General features: G+C 39.9%; 1 protein-coding gene across 1 annotated transcript in view; it reads left to right on the top strand.

Moving 5' to 3' along the window:
* Positions 1–26,407, top strand: part of hydin (HYDIN axonemal central pair apparatus protein) — an 869,275-nt gene that overhangs the window by 119,346 nt on the left and 723,522 nt on the right. Inside the window, exon 7 of the mRNA XM_072547579.1 lies at positions 18,189–18,313. Coding sequence (XP_072403680.1) covers positions 18,189–18,313 — 125 coding nt within the window. The remainder of the gene's footprint in view (positions 1–18,188; positions 18,314–26,407) is intronic.

Raw genomic sequence — 26,407 nt, 5'->3', positions numbered from 1 at the left:
TGAATGGTTTGACCGGCTGCATCACTCTTAGAATATCCACCTTACACTTGCTTAAAGGGTGAGGATCTGGGCTACTTTTTTGAAATGTTTTGAGGGGATCTGCCCTGGTCCAAAACAACACAGAGGGTGGTAAGTGCCTGGAATTTACTGCCAGAGGACGTGATGGAGGTGATTCAAAAATTTTGTTTAAGAGATATCTTGGCTGACGTATGAATAGGTAGGGAATAGAGGGATGTGGTTCTGTAGAGACAAAAAGGTTTTTAGTTTAGAAAGACATCATGTGTTGGCGCAGTATTGATGGACAGAAGGGCCTTTTCCTGTGATGTACTTTTTTTTGTTCTTTATTATAACAGTGACTACGCCCTTTCAAAGCCCTTCAGTGATTGTACAGCATTTTCATTTGTCTCGTGTTGACAGAAACTGTTGTACAAACGCAAGCCTTTTTCATTTTTCTAACTCAGAAATACAGCAGCGTTCTTTGGGTAGAATGATGTCATTGGCATTCGTGAAGTATAATATGATACAGATTCTTCAGAATTTCTTGTAACTTATATTATTTCACTAACAAATTGAAAAAGGCCTGCTACAACTGATACTTTGAGTAAGTACTTATTCTTGTAAATATTTACTCGCCAAATCGCATCCCTCCTTTTTAATTTTGTTATTGCTGTCTTTAATGCATAAAGAATCAGCCACATTAACCAGCTGTTTAAATTCCCATAAGTACTTTAGTCATTGTATACCTATATTAGGAGCAGTCACTTGTAAAATGTACCCTGCAGACTTTTGTCTTGTTTGTATTGCCATCTGTACAGAGCTCTGTGCAATTTTGTACATAACGTAAATATGTGTTGACATATGGTACTAAATATCAGTTGTGACATTTCTTGCCTATTAAAACCTGAGGTGGAGCAGATGTTGGCAATCGGCACTGTGATGCATATCCATAAGCAAGTAGCAAAACCAGTCTAAGTTACTGTGTCAAGTGGTCAGAAATAGTGAAGACTAGAGTGCTTCTGCTGTGTGGACTCCTTAGACTTCTTGGAGTCTGGGCCAGTCATTCTAGCTTTTAATTATGTGTTAAAATCTTAAAGCTTTAGTTGAGAGAAATGCTTATGGATATCCAAGGTTTCCAGACCACCACATGTCAAGATGTGACTGTTCTCCCTGCTTCAACATCTCGTGATTTTCTGGTCTCAGCTGCCTTGATCTGGACAGTCACTGAGAAGGTTGGAGGCTCTCCACTGCTGTGTTAAGATGGTCAGACACTCAGGATTGTTTACAGCAGCAACCTAACTGGTCAGCTTTGTGGTAAACCTATTGTCCATTCTCCCAAATCAAGTGCAAACAGTGCAGGAAATACAGTAATATTCCATCATGCACTGTCTATAAGTCTGGAAATTACTCAGTTAAAAGAAAATTGGGAGTAGTTTCTTCTTTTCTGTTGCTTTGCATTTTAATGACTCTCCATTTTCTCAAAGTACTGAAGGTAATTAGTTATTCAAAACCATTTTTATTGTATGAAGTTTAATAATTTAGTGCCAAAGGAAAGATCCTTAAGCATCTGCTGCTGACATAAGGACATTCACTTTGATGCCAGAATGTCTTACCACCAATCAATAAATGCGACATCCATCTGTGTGACATTATATTTCTCCTCCATTTACATGAAATTGTACTACTGTGTTGATACAGAATAACTCTTCATTTGAAATATTTTACTCCTGGGTCTACATTGTATTTTGGATATCTATTCCAGGTCATCATTGGATGGAAACTCTCTTCAACTTTGTGCTCTACCAATATGCTGAGTATGTATTGAAGTTGAGGATGCTGTTCATTGCAGTGAAAACACTGGTTTCTGCAGATCAAGAGTTTGCAATCTCAATTTCGTTACTAGTGATATTAGCTTGGAAAATGGGCATTGGCAGCTTTTAACACTTGCTGAGTATCATTGTAAATAGTCATCCTTTATGCTAATGAACCTTATCTTCTACGTCTGACTAATTTTTAATTTTTCACCACAATGGAGGGATCTGATCATAGCTAACCCTTGCATCATTTAAAATTCTACAGTATAGCATGGTTCACAGATTTCATTAGCTCTGACAGCTCAGGGGGAGGATGCAGTGTCTAATCTCCCTATTGCAATGCACTAATCTGCAGGCTATTGGAACATGACTCAGATGATATTGACAAGAAGTTTCCAAAGATATAATTTCTGCTATAAATACAGATTGTTACCATTCGCCAGTCAACATGATGCTTATCTAAGTTAGTTGTAATGAACAGAAAGACAGTTCATGTAAAAACACGTGAAAAGCTTTGAGTTTGACAAATTTCCTACTTGTTGTTGATGGGAGCATGTATGCTGCGGGTATGAGGTATTGTTTGCTGTGCATTTGTTCCAGTACAGCTAACTATGAGTCAAAGTTTTGCGAAGTCTTGTTACAATGAATACTTGCAATTGATGCCTCATTATATAGGGAAGGTTTTCCTTCATTATATTTTGAAGATTTTCATTGATTTATTTTATGAAGACCTCAGAAATACCTTTCCTTTTGAATAGGCAGGCTCATTCTATCATGATCAAAAGAGTAGAGAGTTATTTGAAAAACATAAAAATGTAGGATAAGAGAAATAAGCAGGTGTGTCAGATTAGACTTGTCTTTTATTTGGGTTTGGATTAGAAGTAGGGGTTTGTTGAAGAACCCTGGTCCAAACTTGAGCCACCAAACAACCATGTAATTAACATTGATAATTCAACATTTCTTGATATTTCTTCAATGTATCCTGCGTACCATGTTGGTTGTAATTCTAGAAATTCTGATAATTTGCTACATTCCTAATTTATTTTGTTAGCTTTGTTCTGCAAAGGCGTTTCAACCACATGTTCAGCTGTGACCAGTTTTTCTTGTTTTAAAAATCTGTACATCACTTCCTCTGTGCAATATCTGATACTGAATTTGTGCATTTTGAATTAATTATTTACCATATTTTGTTAGGATTCAGTATTATTGCAGGGATGTATTACTGCAATTATACAGGGTCTTGGTGAGACCATACCTGGAGACAAGGTGAGGACTGTAGATACTGGAGAGTCAGAGTTGAAAAGTGTGGCACTGGAAAAGCAAAGCAGGTCAGGCAGCGTCCGAGGAGCGGGCAAGTCGACATTTCGGGCATAAGCTCTTCATCAGGATGATCAGGGACTGCAGAACCAGGATCACAGTCTAAGGATTTGAGGTAGACAATTTATGTCTGAGATTAGAAGACGTTTCTTTACCCAGAATGATGAGCTTGTTGAATTCGTGCCACAGAAAATGGTTGAGGTCAAAACATTGAATATTTTCAAGAAAGAGTTAGATTTGGCTTTTAGTAGCCGTAAAAAAGAGGTGATAGGAGACAAAGTGTGATGGTAGAAGGTTTTTAAGGGTTGTTGTTCAGACTGAAGGTCTGTGGTCAGAGTTGTGCTGCAAGGATCAGTGCTGGGTCCACTGTTGTTTGTCACTTATATAAATGAGAAAATAGGAAGCATGGTTTGTAAGTTTGCAGTTGACGCCAAAATTGAGGGAAATGTTCATCCTGGAATTCAGTTACTAGTGGTGTACCATACAGTGTGTTCTTTTTTAGTGGTGGAGGGATTGATTGAGTTTTGGAGCCACGAGGTCATGCCGCAAATTCTGGTGCGGCCACACGTGGAGCATTGCATACAGTTCTGGTCACTGCATTATAGGAAGGATGTGGAGGCTTTGGAAAGAGTTCAGAGGAGATTTACTGGGATGTTGCCTGGTATTTGATCCATTACTGTTTGTCATTTTTATAAATGACCTAGATGAGGGCGTAGAACGATGAGTTAGTAAATTTGCAGATGACATTTAGGTTGGTGGAGTTGTGGATAGTGCTTAAGGATGTTGCAGGTTATAGAGTGACATAGGTAAGCTGCAGAGCTGGGCTGAGAGGTGGCAAATGGAATTTAATGCGGAAAAGTGTGAGGTGATTCACTTTTGAAGGAGTAACAGGAATACAGAGTAATGGGCTAATGATAAGATTTTTGGTCGTGTATATGAGCAGAGAGTCTCGGTGTCCGTGTACATGGATCTCGGAAAGTTACCACCCAGGTTGATCGGGTTGTTCAGAAGCCATACAGTATGTTCTTTTTTATTGGTGGAGGGATTGATTGAGTTTTGGAGCCACGAGGTCATGCTGCAAACTCTGGTGCGGCCACACTTGGAGCATTGCGTACAGTTCTGGTCACTGCATTATAGGAAGGATGTGAAGGCTTTGGAAAGAGTTCAGAGGAGATTTACTGGGATGTTGCCTGGTATGGAGAGAAGGGCTTATGAGGAAAGACTGAGGGACTTGAGGCTGTTTTCGTTAGAGAGAAGGTGATTGAGAGGTGACTTAATTGAGACATATAAGATAATCAGAGGAATAGATAGGGTGGACAGTGAGAGCCTTTTTCCTCGAATGGTCATGGCTAGCATGAGGGGATATAACTATAACATAAGCGGAGATAGATAAAGGATAGATGTCTGAGGTAGTTTCTTTACTCTGAGAGTAGTAGGGGTGTCGAGTGCCCTGCCTGCAACAGTAGTAGACTCGCAAACTTTAAGGGCATTTAAATGGTCATTGGAATAGTGTAGGATAGATTGGCTTCAGATTGGTTCCACAGGTCGGAGCAACATTGAGGGCCAAAGGGCCTGTACTGCACTGTAATGTTCTATGTTCTGGGGTAGGGGAGTCCAAAACTAGAAGGCATATTTTTAAAGTGAAAGGAAATAAAAATTTAAAAAGGATCTGAGGGGCAACTTCACACAGAGCGTGGTGCGTAAATGGAACGAGTTGCCAGAGGAAATGGTAGATATGGGTACAGTTATATCATTTAAAAGACATTTGGTCAGGTACATGCATGAGAAGGGTTTAGAGGGCTATGGGCCAAATGCAGGCAAATGGGACCAGTTCAGTTTAGGAAACATGGTCACGTGGATGATTTGGGCTGAAGGACCTGTGCTGCATAACTCTATGGTCAAAGGTTATGGGAGGAAGTGTGAACAGGGTACTGAGTTGGATGATTATTCATGATCATATTGATTGTCATAGCAGCTTAAAGCACTGAATGGCCTAACTCTTCCCATATTTTCTACTTTTCTGTGTTTGCTGAGCTTTTGAGATTATTAAATTCACAACTGAATTTTAACTTCTGTGTAAACTGCTTTCCTTTCCTGTTACACCGTGCATTTGTTCCTCCTTTCCCCAGGATGTTCCAGGTGCCTTGAATAATTTTATTTTACAGAAGAAAATCAAAATTTTAATAGGTTCTTTTTTATTTGTATTATTTTTGTGCTGGAATAGCTCTGCCTCCTCTTGTGATTCTTTTGACTGGATGATGAACACTCATTTCACAGTTACGTGGATTGTAACAAAATCTAGAGGATACACTGAGTTGTATCTGTGCTGTTAATTGGTTGCTCTCGGCTTGGATATGGGCAGCAAGACTTGGGGATCCTAATTGAGGAGATAGTGATATGGAATCTCCCCGAGACTTCATTTTGCGAGCTTCCACTGTGAATTAATTTTTCCCAGCTGGATTGTTAAGGGATAATATCTGTATTCCAAAGACCTAGGAAATAGTATGGACCATTCAAGCACTGCCACAACCCCATGAGTTTCATCTGAATCTACAATGGTGTGAAATAGCGATGTGTGTTGGCTGTGACCTGATTCAGCACAACGCTGAAAGAACGGAATGGTAATTTGCTTCACTACTCATTTACTCAATGGCAATGGAAGACCTTAAAAAGGAGTTTACAAACATCACTGATGTATAGACCTCTTTCCAGTGTCTTCATACTCGTATAAAGATACAAGAGAAACATTTGTGAAACATTTCATAATGACTGTACTTTTCTGGCCAACAGTGATTCTGACCTGCAGTGTATAACTGAGGTGGTACACTCTTTGTGGTGAAATCTGTTGAAAAAAACTTGAAGACCTGCATCAACCTCCTCTCCAAGAATTAAATAAACTGCCAAGCATTGTCATCAAGGACACTCTACTGGAATCCATCAACCAATTTATCTATTTGGGTAATGCCACCTCATTTGGTGCCATTACAGACACAGAAGTAGACAATATGCTTTCAAAAGCAAACAGTCTTTTACACACTCTAAAATGAGTTTGGAGTAACTGCAACCTCAGAGCACAGATTAAACACAGTCTACAAAGCTTTGTCCTATCCCTCTTATGGGTGGCATTGAGTCAAGGTCTGGTCATGTTGTAATGTATATTCTTCAAGCACACTTCCATCAGTGCTACCTCCACAGCATACTCAAGTTTCCTGGCAGGATCACATCACCAACATTGAAATGCTGTAAGCAGTCATCATCTCTGACGTTAAGGCCATCCTCTGCAAAACCAGCTACCACCAGCAGGTCACGTTGCCCAAATGTATGACAATCTGCCCAAGATTGAAGTGAATGGAGAACTGATCACCTGTAAATGGAACAAAGGGGTTTTATGCAAATGTTTCAAGTACTATCTGAAGAGTTTCCTCTCTTTGCACCACATTGCCATTGCTAGTGGATCATGATGCCTGGAGATGCTATATTGGTAATGCTTCAGAGGCCTTTGACAATGAGTGAAGAGCCAGGATGACAGAGAGAGGAACAGAATCAATTGGTGTCTGCTCTGGGAGAACCTATCAGTTATTGATGGGCTTGACAAGCCACCAGCAGGTCTGCAGTTGGTGAGTTTAGCCTCCTTAAATTTTCATCCAATAACTACTACAGAATGCATTGTTTAAATAATAACAGTATAATAATTAGCACTGTTGTGCAATATCCATCTCCTGCCATATATAGCCTTAAACAAAAGTGACAATTGGTTCAAACACGTCTTTACCTTTTTGGAGGAGACCTCATTTCAAGCAATTCGAGTGGTGCTTTTCTTTTTCCTGTTGTTCTAAGTCAACTTAGAAACAGTTATTTTGAAATAAAAATACTCTGAATAAGGATTCAGGTAGGGTCAGAAATAAGAGGAATTATAGGAAGGCCTAATTTAGGTTTGCAGTGTTTGTACATAAATATACAATGTATAGTAAATAAGGATTGGTGAGCTGATGCACAAATAGCCATATGGGAAAAATATTTGGTGGTAGTAAGGAAGACCTGGCTCAAAAAAGGGAGCAGATTAGATACTAATATTTCTGGATAAAAGTGATGGAAATATGGGAAAGTATAAGGAACATGTTAGGGTTTTGTCAAGAGAGATTGTCTTGGTTCAATTAAGGTCAGATCTATATGGGTAAAGTTAAGAGATTGCAGACATGCTATTATACCACTGAGTGTACATTAGAGCCGAAAGGTATAGAAGAGCAGACTTGCTGGGAAATTGCATAGAGTTGTAAGACCTGGAGAATCAGGTTAGTGGAATTAGTGGGTAGTGATATTATCCCTGACCAGCATTGCAACTCCACCCAACCCCCTCCCCTTTTTATTTCCTTCCCTGTCCTGTCTGAAACATATATTGTGGAACATTTAGTTGGCAATCATGCCCTTCATTCAACCAAGTCTTTGTGATTGCAATAACTTCATACTCCCAGGCACCAATTCAAGCCCCAGGTTCATCTACCTTAAACACTATACTCCTTGCATTAAAGTAGATGCATTTCAGGCCACCAGTTATTTTGCCTTGCTCTCTTTTGTAATCCAGTGAGCTCTAATTTTGATTCCCCTACCTTTCCTCAGTGTGGGAATAAATGTAGTTCATGCATATCCCAAATATCTCCTTTTTAAAAGAAGCCAGTGTCCCATTACACTTTTGCCTCTTAATCTTTAATTTCAATTATCATGGAGAGGTCTGTTCTCAAGTCCAGAAATTCTCTCTTCTTCAATAAAGTTGTTTTAGACTGTTATGGTTTTTTTTTTCCACATCTAACCTGAACCGTGTGATTCTATGAACACTATTCAACAAATGTTCTCCTATTGACATGTGATCTTTTTGAACTACATTGTTCTCCAAAATCAGACCTAAAATTGGGTTAGAAAGATGCTTATTAAGAAAATTCAACAGCAGACAGCTCAGAAACTGTTTCCTCTCTGCCTTGTTCATTACTGCTCTCCAAATTTACATTAGGATTAGATTAGATTCCCTACAATGTGGAAAACAGGCCCTTCGGCCCAACCAGTCCACAACGACCCTCTGAAGAGTAACTCACTCAGACCCATTTCACTGTAACCAATGCACCTAACACTATGGGCAATTTAGCATAGCCAATTCACCTGACCTGCACATCTTTGGACTGTGGGAGGAAACCGGAGCACCTGGAGGAAACCCACACAGACATGGGGAGAATGTGCAAACTCCAACAGACAGTCACCTGCGGCCGGAATCGAACCTGGGACACTGGTGCTGTGAGGCAGCAGTGCTAACCACTGAGCCATCATGCCGCCCCTAAATCAGAGCTGTGCTAAAGGAGGACACTATGGAGGGCTTAAGTAGTGAGACATTAAGGGTGGAGCTGAGAAATAAGAAGGGTGCAGTTACATTGTTGGTGCTGTATTACAGGCTTCCCAACAGTGAACGTGTGGTAGAAAAACAAATAGATAAATGGATTATGGAAAGATGTAGACACAATAGAATAATGGTGATGGGAGATTTTAATTTTCCCAACATTGACTGGGATGCACTTAATGTCAGAGGTCTGGATGGGGTAGAATTTGTAACAAGTATCCAGTAGAGATTTTGAGAGTAGTATGTCAATAATCTGATGAGGGAAGGGGCTATATTGTACCTGGTGTTGGGGAATGAGTCAGGCCAGGTGGTAGAAGTTGCAGTGGGGGATTTCTTTGGGAACACTGACCACAATTCTGTAAATTTTACAATACTCGTAGACAAAGATGAGAGTGGCCCCAAGGGAAGAATACAAAACTGGGCCAAGGCCAATTATATCAAAATTAGGCAGGAGCTGGGAAGTGTGGATTGGACACAGCTCCTTGAACGGAAGTCCACATTTGATATGTGGGAGGCTTTCAAAGATAGGTTGAAGACAGTGTTGGATAGGCATGTCCCTTTGAAGGCAAAGGATAAGAATGGCAAGATTCGTGAACCATGGATGACAGGAGAAATTATATGACTAGCCAAGAGGAAAAAAGAAGCGTACAAAAGGTCTAGGCAGCTAAGAACAGAATGGGCCCTGGACGAATATGGGAAGAGTAGGACCGGTCTTAAATGAGGAATCAAACGGGCTAAAAGGGGTCATGAAATAGCTTCAGTGAGCAGAATTAAGGAGAATCTCAAAGCAATTTATTCTTGTATAAGAAGCAAGCGGGTAACTAGAGAAAGGATTGGTCCACTAAAGGATAATGAAAGAAGGCTATGTGTCAAACCTGAGAGAATGGGTGAGATTCTGAATGATTAGTTTGTATCAGTGTTCACTGTGGAGAGGAACATGATGAAGTTTGATTAGTCTGGGTCATGTTGACATGAGTAGAGAAGATGTGTTGGGTAGGCTAGAGTTTATTAAGGTTGACAAATCCTCAGAACCGGATAGGATCTATCCCAGGTTGTTGAGGGAGGCGAGAGAGGAAGTAGCTGAGGCCCTGGCAGATATCTTTGTAACACAGGTGAGATGCCAGAGGACTGGAAGGTTGCTCATGTTGTCCCACTGTACAAGAAGGGAAGGAGGGATATTCCGGGTAACTACAGACCAGTGAGCCTGATGTCAGTGGTGGGAAAGTTGCTGGAGAAAGTACTGAGGGATAGGATCTATTTATATTTAGAAAAGAATGGGCTTATCAGTGATAGGCAACATGATTTTGTGCGGGGGAGTTCGTGCCTTACCAAAGTAATAGAGTTCTTTGAAGAAGTGACCAAGTTGATAGATGAAGGAAGGGCTGTTGATGTCATATACGTGGACTTTAGTAAGGCGTTTGATAGAGTTCACCATGGTAAACTAATACAGAGAAAGTGAAGTCACATGGTGTGCAGGGTGTTCTAGCTAGGTGGATAAAGAACGGTTGAGCAACAGGAGACGGAGAGTAGTAGTTGAAGGGAGTTTCTCGAAATGGAGAAAGGCGACCAGTTGTGTTCCACAGGGCTCAGTGTTGTGGCCACTGTTATTTATTGGAAGAGGGCTTTGGTGGTATGATCAGCAAGTTTGCAGATGACACAAAGATTGGTGGAGTAGCAGAAAGCATAAGGGACTGCCAAAGAATGCAGGAGGATATAGATATCTGGAGAGTTGGGTGGAAAAGGGGCAGATGGAGTTCAATCCAGACAAATGTGAGGTGATGCATTTAGGCAAGTCTAATTCTAGAGCGAATTATGCAATGAATGGAAGAGCCTTGGGAAAAGTTGATGAGCAGAGAGATCTGGGAGTGCAGGTCCATTGTACCCTAAAGGTTGCTGCACAGATGGATAGAACGGTCAAGAAGGCATATGGTATGCTTGCCTTCATTGGACGGGACATTGAGTATAAGAGCTGGCAAGTCATGTTAAAATTGTACAAGAGATTGGTTCAGCTGCATTTAGAATACTGTGTACAGTTCTGGTCGCCACATTACCAAAAGGATGTGGACGCTTTGGAGAGGTGCAGAGAAGGTTTACGAGAATGTTGCCTGGTATGGAAGGTGCTAGCTATGAAGAGAGGTTGAGTAGGTTAGGTTTATTTTCATTCGAAAAAAGAAGGTTGAGGGGGCACCTAATTGTGTTTACAAAATCATGAAGGGTATCGACAAGATGGATAGAGATAAGCTTTTTCCCAGGGTGAAGGATTCAATAACGAGAGGTCACACTTTCATGATGAGAGGTGAAAAGTTTAAGGGGGATACACGCAACAAGTATTTCACACAGAGGTTGGTGGGTGTCTGGAACGTGTTGCCAACAGAAGTGGTAGAGGCAGGCACGGTAGATTCTTTTAACGTGCATCTGGACAGATGCATAAGTAGGTGTGGAGGAGAGGAATACAGATGCTTCGGAATTGGGTGCAGGTTTAGACAGTCGATTTGGATTGGCTCAGGCTTGGAGGGCCAAATCCTGGGCTGTAAACTTTCTTTGTTCTCATTGTTCTAAGGCGAAGTATAAAATGGAGATCAAAAATGGCTGTTTGATTGATAATGTTAGTGAGAATCAGGCTAACTGTAGAAATTTCAAAGAGACAATGAGAAATGAAATAAAAGAAGTGAAGAGGGAGTATAAGAAGAAACTGACAACTAACTTATAGTAGAATGCGAAAGTATTCTATAGGGACAAATATAGTGGAAGGGTAATAAAAGGATAGACAGGGCCAATTAGGTTACATTATATTAGATTAGATTAGATAAGATTCCCTACAGTATGGAAACAAGCCCTTCAGCCCAACAAGTCCACACTGACCCTCTGAAGAGCAACCCACCCAGACCCATTCCCCAACTCTATGTTTATCCCTGACTAATGCACCTGACACTATGGGCAATTTAGCATGGCCAATTCACCTGACCTGCACATCTTTGGACTGTAGGAGGAAAATGGAGCACCCGGAGGAAACCCACGCAGACACAGGGAGAATGTGCAAACTCTACACAGACAAGGCGGGAATCGAACCCAGGTCCCTGGTGCTGTGAGGCAGCAGTGCTAACCAATTCAACTCCAAAATGTGCAGACAGATGTCATTGTTTGAGATGTTGAATGATTATTTTTCATTTGTGTCAGTCAAGAAAGAAGTTACTGCTAAAGTCATAGTGAAAGAGGAAATCATTGAGGTACTGGATGAACTCAAAGTTAATGTGATATTTCCATTGGACCAGAACTAAGGCTCCTGTTATCCTTGACCCAGGAGTTTGCTTTGGATTCAGAGGGCACTATTTCAAAATTTGTCTCAAAACATGGAAGTAGTGTGACTTTTCAGGAGGCTTTTTTAAAAACAAATCTTTCATAGGGTTTGGATGGCACTGCCTAGGCCAGTGTCTGTTGCTCATCTCTTATTGGCAAGAGGGCAGTTAAGAGTCAACCACATTACTATGGGTCTGGAGTCACAATGTAGTCCAGACCAGGTAAGTATGGCAGTTTCCTTCCCTATAGAGAATAATGAACCAGCTGTTTTTTTCCTGACAATCGGCATTGGATTCATGGCCATGATCAGACTCTTAATTATTGATTTTTATTGGATTCAATTTCAACCATCTGTTGTGACATGATTCTAACCCGAGTCCACAAAACATTATTAGGGTCACTGGATTAACAGTCCAGCGATAATACCACTAGGCCATTGCCTCCCCCAGTAATGATAAATTCAACTACTGCATTACACAATGCTCCCAATTTACCCAGGCACCTTATTCGGCCACTTTTAATGGGCCAGATCCCTCTCCCAATATGTCCTTGAATTCTGGTTTGGAGTTTGGTTCTGTGTGAAGATGACTGTTGCAAACTGGAAACTTGATTTCAGCTGATCTGTGCTTTGACTGTATTAGATTCCCTACAGCTTGGAAACAGGCAATTTGGCCCAACAAATCCACACTGACCCTCTGAGAGTAACCCAGCCAGACCCATTCCCTACCCTATATTTACCCGACTATTGCACCTAACACTATGGGCAATTTAGCATGGCCTATTCACCTGACCCGCACATCTTTGTGATTGGTGGAGGAAACTGGAGCACCCAGAGGAAACCCACGCAGACACAGGGAGAATGTGCAAACTCCACACAGTCAGTTGCCTGAGGCGGGAATTTAATCTGAGTCCCTGCTGCTGTGAGGCAGCATTGAGCCCCATACCACCCAAGTAGCTGGCAGATACAGAGAAACCTGAACCAAATTAAAACACTGTACAAACCCAACTCAGAGTCCACAATTCTGAATCCATTCTTCAGATTTGATCTCAGAAAGGAGCATTTTCATAAGATGTTAGTATTGTTAACACTGGAGGAAGCCATTCAGCCCCTGTTATTACCAGCCTTTTCTGTGGTCCCATTCCCCCAGTTATTCCTGTCATATTTTAGTTCTTATGAATGCTAGACTTAAAGCTTCAACTTTGTATTTCAATTTAGTAATGTTTAATATTCTTCCTTGTTGATTATATATTCTCTTCCTTTATAAATTAAGTGTTCTTTCCTGACCTTCCTTCCCCTTGTCTACGATTCATAATGTCCATTCCTCTGCATACCCATTTCCAGTCTTCATATTTCCCCTGAACATTCACTCCCTTAATATCTGACACCCACCTCATCCTTCCCTTTTGATTTAGACTGTCAAGTCATCTTCGGACTGTGTGCAGTCCATTGCAGTTTCCAGTGGTATATGAGTGTTGTCATGGAACTGTGTGGTGGCTGAAGATGTTTTGAGGCAGAGCAGGGGTATATCATTATGGAACATGCAAAGTGTTGGCCAAAAGAGCTGCTAGACTCAGTGCTTGGAAGACAAACTGGCAATTGTAAAAAATCTTGCGGAAAATGGATGAGTTGGTAATCCAAGACTCTGCATAAAAAAAAGGAAATTAAATCCTACCCTCAAGGTCACTTTGGGTCTTTGAAGCATAAGAAGTACTTGTGACTATTTAATCTCTTCCACAGAATAATATTTTAAGATTGCAAAGCTGAAATACAAGTCCTTGAACACCATCCAATCCTGTGCTGCAGTGACTGTGGCATGCAGCTGCTGCTTGATAAATCTAATTTTAATATGCCCAGTAAACCAGTCATGCTTCAAGAACTCGGAAGTTCTGACCAGAATCTACAAATCTCTTGCAGCCCAGCTGCATTAAAAATAAGCAGGAATTAGTCAGCAACCAACCCTAAAGGCGACCAAAACAGTAGTAGAAGATGCTGATGTCATGTATAGCTTTGCATATAAGAATGAAAAATTATATAATATGCTGAAATTTCTCTCTGCTCTTGATGGAGATGGAAAGGGATGAAAGCAAACAAATTTGAAATGAATTAGTAAGGGAAAGAAAAATTGTGACATTAATATTTGCAATCAGTGCTTATCTGTAGGATCTGTCTCATAATGAATTTGATGTTGAGATCTCCACAGTATCAATCTAAGGAAGAGTAGCAAGTTATTTCCAATAAGACTGTCCTTTCTGTTTGAAGCAACTAACTGGTCTGGAGTTCTTCATTTGTCTGTCTGTCACCTTTCGTAAATAATGATGTATTCATTACCTTCAGTTGACTAGAATGATTCCAGAGTCTAATGCATTTTGAAAGATCATATTCAATGTAACCACTGTCTTATGAAAGTTGAGCAGGGTGGGAGAAAGTAATGTTCATGGAGGAGAGGTGTCAGAAGAAAAGGGGAAGGAACTAAGGTGTGATTTGCTAATGAGGATCAGACTACTGCCAAAGGGATTTGCTCACACAGGTAGTGGCAAAAGTTACCAGTTGGGGTGGCTTCAATATGTGTAAAATGACACCTCCATCGAATTACAGTCTAAATTGGGGTGACAGTATAATTACCAGAATCAGGTCATTGTGATAAAGAAGTAATGTCGTGCTGATCGTGTGTTTGATACATGTATAAGGCAAATTTATTTTGATCCAGAAAGGCAAACTGAGGACATGTGCAGCTTGCTGGAAACAGCTTGTGTATGAATGTTCAGTATGACCAAAAAAAGGTATGTGCTTGTTTCATCTATCAAGGCTGTATTTAACCAAGTCTGGCATCAAGGAATCCTAGGAAAATTGGTGTCAGTGGGAACTGAGGGAAACTCTCCGATGGTTGGAGTTGTACTTAGCACATAAGAAGATGGTTGTGATTGTTGAAGTGAAAACAAAAAATGCTGGAGACCACAGCAAGTCAGGCAGCAACCATGAAGAGGAAGCAAGCTTCCACTGTGATCTCCAGCATTTTTATTTTCAGTATAGATGGCAGCATCTGCAGTAATTTGCTCCTACATTGTGGTTGTTGGAGGTTAGTCATCTCAGCTCTAGGATATTTCTACAGAAATTCTTCAGCATAGTGTTCTAGAGTCAACCATCTTCAGCAGCTTCATCAATGACCTTCACTCCATCATAATGTTAGAACTGGGCATGTTTGCTGATGAATTCACCATGTTCAGCACAATTTGCGACTCTTCATATACTGAAACAGATCATGTACAATTGCAACAAGACCTGGATGATATCCAGGCTTGGGCTGAATAGTGATAAGAAATATTAGTGCTGGACAAATATCAGTCAAAGACCATCTCCAATAAGACTTTTAACCACTGCCCATTGACATTTCACTACCATTAATGAATAATGAATATCAACATCCTGGGGGTTATCATTGAACAGAAACAGAACTGGACTTGCCATATAAAGTGGCTACAAGAGCAGGTCACAGGTGAGGAATACTGTTAACGAGTCACTCACCTCTTGATTCCCCAAAGCCTGTCCACTATCTACCATGCACAAGTCAGGAGCATGGTGGATTATCCCACACTTGCCTGGTTAAGTGCAACTCCAACAGCACTCAAGAAGCTTGACACAATCCAGGGATAGCAGTCCACTTGATTGGCACCACATCCACAAACTCTCCACCACAGATGCTGAGCAGCTGTTTGTACGATCTACAAGATGCACTACAGAAATTGACAAGGATCTAAATGTAATATCTATATGTTTTCAGATGACACAAGGCTGGATGGGAGGGTGAAATGTGAGGAGGTTGCAGAGATGTTTCAGTGTGATTTGGACAAGTTGAGTGAGTGGGCAAGTGCATGACAGATGCAGTATAATGTGGATAACTGTGAGTTTATCCATTTTGGGAACAAAAACAGAAAGGTGGATTATTATCAGAATGGTGATAGATTTCGAAAAGGGGAAGTGCAATGAAGCTTGGGTGTGCTTGTACACCGTTCCATGAAGGTAAGCATGTAGGTGCAGCAGGAGGTGATGAAGGTCTGTTGGCATTGACAACTTGAAGATTAGAGTACAGGAGCAGGAATATCTCGCTGCAATTGTGCAAGGCCTTAGTGTGACCACACCTGGAGTATTGTGTGCAGTTTTGGTCTCCTTACCAGAAGAAGGATGTTCTTGCTCTGGAGGGAATGCAATGAATGTTTACTAGACTGATTCATGGAATGGCAGAGATTACATGTGAAGACAGACTAGATCGATCAGGACTATATTCATTGGTGTTAAAAAGATTGAGGGGGGAATCTCATAGAAAGTTCCTGGGAGTGATGATCACCAACAATCTGTCCTGGTTCACGCACATTGATGTGACAGTCAAGAAAGCACAACAATGCCTCTACTTCCTCAGGAGGATAAGGAAATTTGGAATGTCTACAAAAACTCTTACCAATTTTTATAGATGCACCATAGAAAGCATCCTATCTGGATGCATCACAGTATGGTATAGCAACTACAGTTCCAAGAAACTACAGAGAGTTGTGAACACAGCCCAATCCATCATGCAAACCAGTCTTTCATCCATTGAGTCGATCTGTACTTACCACTGCCTCGAGAAAGCACCCAACATAATCAAAGACTCCTCCCATCCCGGTTATACTCTCTTTGCCTCTCTTCTGTCAGGCAGAAGATATAAAAGTTTGAATACACATACAATCAGATTCAAGAACAGCTTCTTGCCCACAGTTATCAGACTTTTGAATGGACCTTTCAAATGTTAATTTTGATCACTCTCTCTGCACTTTCTCTGCAGCTGTAACACCGTATTCTGCATTCTGTTCTGTTTGAATGGTGTGCAAAACAATGCATTGCACTGTATTTTGGCAACAATAAATCGAACTCAGACAAACCTGTAAAATCCTAACAGGACTAATCAGGGTGAATGCGGGAAGAATGCCCCGATGATTGGGACTCTAGAACCAGGGGTCACAATCTAAAGAAATCGGTAAACCCTTTAGGACTGAGATGAGGAGAACTTTCTTCATCCAGAGAGTAGTGCACCTGTGGAATTCTCTGCCACAGAAAGTGGTTGAGGTCAAAATATTGAATCCTTTCCAGAAGTAATTCAATATGGTTCTTTAGGCTAAAGTGGTCGAAGCGTATGGGAAGAAAATGGGAACAGGGTATTGAGTTGGATGATCAGCCATGATCATTTTGAAAGGTGGAATGTGCTCCAACATTTTCTATGTATCTATGTTTCATTGTTGGTGCATTGATGTTTACAGGAGAGCTGGGGATATTTCTCTGCTGTGGAAAAAGCAGTGTTGTTTGATTTCATTCAATATTGTTGAATATTGATGCTCTTACCAAAAGGTTAATCTCATTTCATTGACATTTCCATGAGCACCAACTCTGTTTCCTCAATTGTAGTATTCTTTTTTAATGACAATGCAGATTTTAAATAACTTAATAGAAACTTTTGAAATGTCTGTTACCTCACATACATCCAGCATGTTAATATGTAATGAGGGGTTATTTTCTGAAAGCTGTTGATCATGCTTTTGGGTTGATTGCTTGTCTTCATCAATAAAGGAATCCAGGGCGATGGGGACAAGGCAAATAGGCAGTTGAAGATGAATAGGTCAGTCTTTATTTCCTTGAATGATAGAGCAGACTTGATGGACCAAGTAGCCTATTTCTGGTCCTATATCTTATGGATTTGTGATTTTGTTTGTATATGTTTCTGGCCTGGTGCTGAAATGGGAACTCAATGCAACTAATATGTATTCTATGTGAAGAAGCAGTTAAACATTGGTTAAAGGAAAGTTAAAAAATAAAATGTTCTGCTAATTTAGTTTTGCAAATTATCTAAGACACCATTGCAACCTAAGTAGTAACCTAGACATTTAACTGCTGATATACTTAAAATATGTAAGGAGTTATGGTTTAACAGCATCGTCTTTCAAAGTACAAATGTAAAGTGGAGCATCCATCTGATTTTTTTTGCTGTTTAGCAATTTATTACTCATACAAAGACATACTACTGAGCTCTGCATTGTGATTTTTTGCTTTGGTAGTCATATGGAAATAGTATATCCTTGTAAATAAAAACAGAGTTGAATGGCAGACATTTTAACACCATGATTACTTGGAAAGCATGGGGTAGTTGGGAGATTGTATTATACAAAACTGGAAAACTTGAGTTCCTTCGAAAAAAATGCTAGTGGTATTATAATATGCAATTGCAAAGGATTTGAGATCTTTGCACATAATTACCCAAAATGAAAAACAGTATGCTATAAATGCAGCTGTTTGATTGCGAGATCTTTCTAACATGCACATTTCAATAATTTTCTTATTTTCTTGTTATTTGCAGGCCATTTCTTGTGGACCCTATCCATGGAAACCTGGAGGTTGGGGAGAGTATTCAAGTGTTAGTAGAATTTACCCCCCAGCGAACTGGGGATTACAGTGAAGATTTGATCTTACACTTGGACACAGGTTAGATACCCACCTGCTTCCAACATCAAACATCCTGAAATTTCATACATTTGTACAGTAGAGTGTAAACATTTTATGTGGCATTCTGTACTATTAGTGCACCATTCCAACTGGATCTGAGAATGATGCATTTTATTAGATCAGCATCCAATTTTGTATTGAGATAACAGGAATAGATCAAAGGCATAATTTACTAGATTATGGCTATCTGCTAATTGGGAAGTACACGTTGGTAGACGGTCACTATGTTGTACCTGCTTACTACCCTTTTGGCTGTATTTTACCACATGATCAACTCCTGATATCTTCAAGGTTGGCACTAAGCAGCAACAAATTAAAAGAAAATGTAGAAACTCACAGAAAAGTGCAGAAAAAGGAGCAAAATAGCTGTTGTGTTCCATATCTCTGTTAATCTATCCTGTGATATCTGTATTTGGAGCAGCTCGAAGGGGGAAAGAGAGCATGATAAGAAATGGTACATAGAAACAAAATGGGTAATATTAAAAATCATATTGAACTATTGCCCAATAATTTTTCGACACTGAATATTTATTAGTCTTAATGTTCTTGTTCACTTGCCTTCTTGTTAGTGATTAACTGATTTACAATCCAGTGTTTGTTCTGACATCCACAACTAGAACTAAAGTTGTTAAATTGAATTTCACAACTTGATGCAGTGGGACTTTAACTCAACTTGGGGTTTGTAATTCAGCATCCTTACCGCTAGGGGTCCACTACTGCATGAATATATTAAACATCTATTTGCTAATGTTGACCCCTGCAACAGTAATAGTTTTCAGGTTGTAATCCAGTGAATGTGCACTTATTGATGAAACTTGCAACTTTGGCAGGGGCATAAAATTGGTAGTAGCAGGTCATTACCCAATTTTACACCCCAGCTAAATTTGTGCAGTGTCTATTAAGGGTGACTGATCAGCTCATTCTGTCTCAGACAATTCATTATTCTTCAGATAAAAGAAACGCATGTGATTTATGTTTTGGTCTATGTGAGTGCTGCTGATCAAACAGATGTAAGGAGATGAAGAGAGCTGCCTTTAACGATTTACATGTTGATTTCTGTTCTTCCCTGTGAAGCACAGTGTAGTGAAGTGTAGTTTGATGACAACAACTGAGCTGATATTCACAACACAATATGCAAGAACTTTGACAAGTCCATTCACATCCTATGGCTCCAAAGAATGTGCATTATTAGCAGAGACACTTTGCTAACCTGAAATGATGATTCTTCAACCGTCTGAGTTACGATGTATTTGTTACCTATTTCTTCCTCATATTTTGGACAGACTTCAGTTAAATTGTCAAAATTGCTAATAGGGTCACAAAAGTTGAATGCATTGTTGGAATTCAATTACAAGCTCCTGTTCCCTCCTTTTATCCTGTTGACAGTGTTTTTTTGTTTGCAGTTTGGGCAGAGTATCAATACATCTGATCTGAAGATCAGTAAGATGGTGATTTAGAAAAACAGTTTCTAGTTTTTCTCCACCTTAAGTGAATGAGTTGTCTCCATAATCCTCTGCTTGGGCCTAACTGTTTGCTAAATAGAGCTGACTTGGGCGACCAATTGGGGAAATGTTGAGGGGTGCTGTTGGTTTGATATTAATACAACTGACAGGATGTTCCAGTGAACAGGTACATTCTGGTCTATCAGCAGAGGAAGTGGCCCAAAACCATCCCAGCTCTGCCTTCCTGGTGCAAAAGTACAATGTTCTGGGGCCTTCATAAAGGATATAGATCTGCTGAGTTCGGTAGTTCTCCAACACAACCCTTTTGCCTCATTCAGAAAAATCCAGCTAATAGTTACTCTGTTTGAATTCTTACGTACCTTCCAAATATGTTGTTTAAATGCTTTTCAGCTTTTCCTCTCAAGAATTATCCAGAGTTTCAATGACAGCACTATTTGTGAGGTAATACAATGCAAGTTTTGAAGCTGCAAGGTGATATAGTGCAGGTTGTACTTTGATAAGAGATCAGAATTCCCTCAGTTTTTTTGTGTTGAAGCCATTCTGTTGGTTAACTTGGTTTTGAGTTTATGTTGTCTGTAAATCCATTACATGGTTGGCAAGCTCAAGCTCATATTATTAGAATTGGATTTTAAATACGCAGTAGCGCAATGCACTTGGTTAGTGCAGAGTCATGTCTGCCTTTACTTTAATGGTGTTGTGTGGGTTGACACTTTGCTCATAATAGGATATGCCATTTATAATTTGCGGCCTTTAAGTTGAACTCCTAGAAGTAAATTAGATGAACTTTCAGTTCTCCCAGAGGGAGAATTAATTTACTGCTTAACAATTGAATCAGCACATCTCTCAGAATTAAATTCTTTTTTGCAGCAAGGGACTTTTGCTTTTTGCTTTTTATTTCCCAGGGTGCTCTAATTCACAAGCTAAAACAACATTAGCCATTTTCACCTTGGTCAAAATAGTGTTACTTATAGTAACTGAAACTGTTATCCTTAGAAAATAGAATCACCTTGTTATTTTGACACATGTCTAAAAATAAACTTTGTGTATCACTTTTCACAACCTAGAGATGTCCCAAAACGTTTTAATACTAATAAAGAGCTTTTGATGTCAGTCACTGTGATAACAGTGGGAATAACACAACAAGTTTATGAATAACAAGATCCCAACAATGAGACAAATAAACAAAGTCTGTCTTTCTGTGGTGCTGGATGGATAAATGGTAAAAACAACAAGAGATATCTGTTGTTCTTCAAATAATACTGTGCGATATCACTTGAGCTAGCTGAAGGATGATTGATTTAATGTCACTTTCTTTTAGATTAGATTAGATTAGATTAGATTACTTACAGTGTGGAAACAGGCCCTTCGGCCCAACAAGTCCACACCGACCCACCGAAGTGTAACCCACCCAAACCCATTCTCCTACATTTACCCCTTCACCTAACACTACGGGCAATTTAGCATGGCCAATCCACCTAACCTACACATTTTTGGATTGTGGGAGGAAACCGGAGCAGCCGGAGGAAACCCGGGTTACAAGCATCAGCACCATCTGAACTACAGCACTTCTAACATTGAAACATTACCTTAGCATTGCAGTCGGGTAGATTAACTGCTGATTCTGGACTGGATTGGCTTGAGTCTACAATATTAAGTCTTAAAGATATCAGTGCTGCCATTTAGTGAAGGCAGATGCCTTAAAACGTATATTGCCATAACCAGTTGTAAGTTGAGGACCCAGGAATGTCCATGCCTTTTGTTGAGTTTTCTAATTTAATCAGACAGTTATGCAGCATTGCTCAGATAGGACTTGTGGACCTCTCCATGAATGCAGTTTTCTTTGTAAGTATTCAATACTGAGTTGCAGAAATGAAATTTGAATTGATGAGACAATTGGCCACAATTGTAATATGGTACATCAGTATCAACATTTCATTGCTCCAGGTGGACCTATGACTTGCTGTAACTTGCTCCAGATGGTCAGTGGCTTCTCCAGTGTCACTTGCTCCATTTGACCTAAGCTCATTGACACGTAATCAAATGATTGCAACTCAGTAATTGAACCTTCCGTTGTCAATGGATCCATGGTTGTGTGAGTGTTTGCCACTATTGCAGTGAGTGACTTGGAGCGCTGTGTGACACATGATCCAGACGGACATGAGTCTCTTATACTTCGTCTTGCAAATCTTGGGTCTGTTTAGATATCGTCTTAGTTCTTATCAATCTTGTTAGCAATTCGTATAATTTGTTTGCAGCATATTGATCAGTGCTAGCAATATTATGGCAGTGTAGTCCAGGGTTACAGTAGTAGTGTTTCTTTGTAATTTGAACTAGGTATAGTTTTTCCCTGTCTTTATACATCTTTCTTCAGTTTTTTTAGAAAAAAGGCTGAGAAACCATTCCTGAAAAAATTCAATAGCAAATAGGTAAGCTGCTTTCTTCCCTCAGACTGTAAGTGGGCAATGAAAGTACCAGCGAAAGCAAATGCTATTTAACTCAATATCACTTATCATCGTAAATACTCTTTTCTTACTGAAAAACTTGTAATTGAAAAACATAATTTTACACATTTTTTGCAATTAATTCCAAGTCAAGAGCTGAGTCTCAGTATTTTCTCTAAACCTGAATTGCCTTCCCACATCTGCCTTTCTTTCCTGTTTCCAACTGGGGGAAGACTTGTTATGATTGTAACTGATGCTAATAATAGACAAGTCAGATCCCAGAGCAAATCCTGGCTTGATAGATCATAAGTTTTATTTTTGTAGTTTGATTATAGTGATGGTCAGTCACTGATCATATTCACATGAGACTGCCAATGTGTTTTTAATAAAAGAAAATCAAAGTTTATTGCACAAAAGAATTTTTAAAGATCGCTGTATTGCTATGACTCACTGGGGTAATCTTCTGGAAATAAAACCATGCTGTTCCCAGTATTGTCACGAAAGTTAATATTTTAAAAAGTAATTTACTTGACTTTCAGACCCAGATTGATAGGAAACATAAACCTGTATTGAACAAGAAACACTATTTATTCGAAATCTCTTGCTGCAGGCAAACAATTATAAACTGTCAGTGTACACTCTAATTAAATCTCTCATCCCCTTATAAATACCCCCTTTCCATATGCAGACACCCAAATAGATAACAAGGTAATGTTGAGGGGCAAAAACTGGAAAGATAATTCAGTTGTCTTTGTCCCCAGGTACTGTTGTTCAGATGATCCTTATAATTGTTTTCTGCAGGTTAGTACATTAATTCAGATGTCTTTCTCCAGTTACTTCCACTGATTGATGAGAGACACAATTTTATTAAAATGTTATATATCTTTTGTATTATATTCCCATTATTAAAAAGTCCCTGATTTATCAGTCAAAAGTAATTGATTACAGTAACAATTGCAAGAAAGATAACTGGCTTTCTTCAAGTTTGCAATGAGTTTTGACTGCAGAAAACAGAGACCACTCCTAAGCTGGGGAAGAACTGAACACTTCTGTCCCCCCTGAACTTGTTCCCAGCTCCAAGTTACCTGAGAAATATTCACAAAGCTGTTGGTAGGCTAAAAGGTCTGTTTAATAGATAACTGTTCACTAATCCAGAAACCAAGCAACAACTTGTTGCTAGCAAAAAGCTGCATCAGGACACCCCCTGGTTGTAAATCATCTGCAACTTAGCAATTAATGCTTGTTCCAGCAGTTGTTTACACAATGAGAATTTTACAATTCAACAAAGCTGCATAAAGAGATGAATTAAGAAAGGGAAAAAGTGTACATCAGTAAGCTTGCAGGAAATATAAAAATTAAATATAAAAGTTTCAATAGATATGTGAAGAGAAAAAGATAGGTGAAGGCAAATGTAGGTCCCCTACTGTGAGAAATGGTGGAATTTATAATGGGGAACAAATAAATGGCTGAACAATTGGATGCATAGTTTGGTTGCATGTTCACAAAGAAGGACACAAATAACATACCAGAAATTTTGGGCGGGAGATACTGAAGGGAGATACTGAAGGGAATTAGTATTAGCAGGGCAATGGTGTTAGGGAAATTAATGGGATTGAAGGCCAATAAATTTCCTAGGTCCTTACAATTCACATCCCAGAGTCCTTAAGGAAATGACCCCAGAAATAGTGGATCCATTGGTGGTCATCTTCCAAAATGCTATAGACTCTGGAACAGTTCCTACAGAGAGGTAGCTAATGTAGCCCCTCTATTTAAGAAGGGAGGCAGATAGAAAATGGGGAATTATAGATTTGACATCAGTGTGGAAAAGATGCTAGGGTCCATTATAAAAGAATTAATAACTGAGTGTTTGGAAAACATTGGCAGGATCAGATAGAGTCAGCAGAGATTTATGAAAGGGAAATCATGCTTGGCAAACCTACTGGAGTTCTTCGAGATTGTGACTAGTAGAGTTGATGAGGGGGAGCCAATGGATCTGAGTTTTTGGACTTTCAGAAGGCTTTTGACAAAGAGCACATGAAAGATTAGTGTGTAAAGTAAAAGTGTGTTTAGTGTATTGAAATTATTAGAAAACTGGTTTGCAGACAAGGAACAAGGGTTGGAATAAAAGGATCTTTTCTCGAATGGCAGGTAGTGACTAGTGGGGTATTGCAGGAATTAATGCTATTCACAATATATACTAATGACTTGAATGAGGAAACTAAATGTAATATTCCTGAATTTACAGATAACGCAAAACTGAGTTGGGGGAAGTAAAGTTAGGGGTGAACTGTAGGGAGGCTGCTGAGGTGCTTCATTGTGATATGCGCACCTTCAGTGACTAGTGTACAAGGATAAAAATGTGTTGCTGGAAAAGCGCAGCAGGTCAGGCAGCATCAAAGGAGAAGGAGAATCGACGTTTCGGGCATAAGCCCTTCTTCAGGAAGAAGGGCTTATGCCCGAAACGTCGATTCTCCTTCTCCTTTGATGCTGCCTGACCTGCTGCGCTTTTCCAGCAACACATTTTTAAGCTCTGATCCCCAGCATCTGCAGAATTCACTTTCTCCTAGCGTACAAGGATATCCAGGTCTCGTTGTACATTCCCCTCTCTCAATTTATGGCTATTCAGATAATAATTTACTTTCTTGTTTTTGCCATCAAAGTAGTTAACCCCATGATTACCTTCATTATACTGCATCTGTCATGTATTTGCCTTCACAGTGAGTGAATTTGAGTACAGGAGCAGGGATACTGAGCTGTAATTGTACAGGGTGACACTATGCCTGGAGTATTGGTCTCCTTATCTGAGGAAGGATATTCTTGCTATAGAGGGAATGCAGCAAAGGTTTACTGGACTGATTCATGGGATGGCAGGACTGATGTATGAAGAGAAGTTGAATTGGTTGGACTTACATATGCTGGAATTCAATTTGAACAGGATTAGACAAGATAGGTGTGGAAAGGATGTTTCCAATATTGAGGTATTCCAGAGCTAGGGTTCATAGACTAAATATTTCTGAGATTAGGAGAAATTTCTTCACCCAGAGAGTGGTGAGCTCATGGAATTCACTTCCACAGGAAACAGTTGAAGGCCAAAACTTCAAGGAGTTGGATATAGCTACTGGGGCTAAAAGGATCAAAGATTATGGAGGAAAAGCAGGAGCAGGGTATTGAGTTGGATGATCAATCGTGATAAAGTGAATGAGGGAGTAGGCTTGAAGGGCCAAATTGCTGACTTCTGCTCATATTTTCTGTGTTTCTTTGTGTTGCAGCATTTCATAAATTAGTCTGTCTGGTAACTTTATCAGCAAAGAGTATGACATGACACAAGTCAGAAACTCCCACCCCCACCTTTTGCCTCCAAACCAAGCATTCTCCTTTTGTATCTGTTAACTGATAAGACTTCTTTAAAATTAATTAATGGGATGCGGAGTTGCTGACTAGGCAGTTATTGCTGAACCCTAATTGCTGAGAGGGCAGTTAAGAGTCAACCACATTGCTTTGCGTCTGGAGTTGCATGTCAACCACACCAGAGAAGGATAACAGATTTCCTTCTCTAAGAGACATTCATGAACCAGATGGTGTTTTGAAGTTGTGGTGTGTTTTTCTGCAAACATTTTGTCGCCTCACTAGGTGATATCAGTGCGCCTTTGATAAGGTGTTGGTGGTCTGCCACCATCTTCCAGTACTTAAGGGACAAACTCAAAGAAGAAAATTCTACACGACCAGACACAATAGTGAACATACCATATATCAGAGACATATCTGAGATAACTACCTGACGACTCAGACCTCTGGGAATCTTAGTGGCCCACAAACCAGTAAAGACCTTCCATCAGCTCCTCACAAAGGTTAAAGATCTGATACCCACATCCAACAGGACAAACATTATCTACAAGATACCCTGCAAAGACTGAAAAACACCACATAGGACAAACAGGAGGAAAACTGAGCAACAAGTGCATGGACATCAGCTCGCTACCGCTAGACATGACCAGCACTCTCTCATTTCCAACCACGTAGACAACAAAGGACACAAATTCAACTGGGATGATGTAACCATCTTAGCACAGGCAAAACAGTGACACGCCAGAGAGTTCCTTGAAGCCTGGCACTCCAACCGCAACTCAATGAATAGATACGTTGAACTATGTACAAACCACTCAGTTACA

The sequence above is a fragment of the Chiloscyllium punctatum genome, chromosome 26 (genome assembly GCF_047496795.1).
Source record: "Chiloscyllium punctatum isolate Juve2018m chromosome 26, sChiPun1.3, whole genome shotgun sequence".
Taxonomy (NCBI): Eukaryota; Metazoa; Chordata; class Chondrichthyes; order Orectolobiformes; family Hemiscylliidae; genus Chiloscyllium; species Chiloscyllium punctatum.
This window is presented reverse-complemented; position numbering and strand designations above follow the sequence as displayed.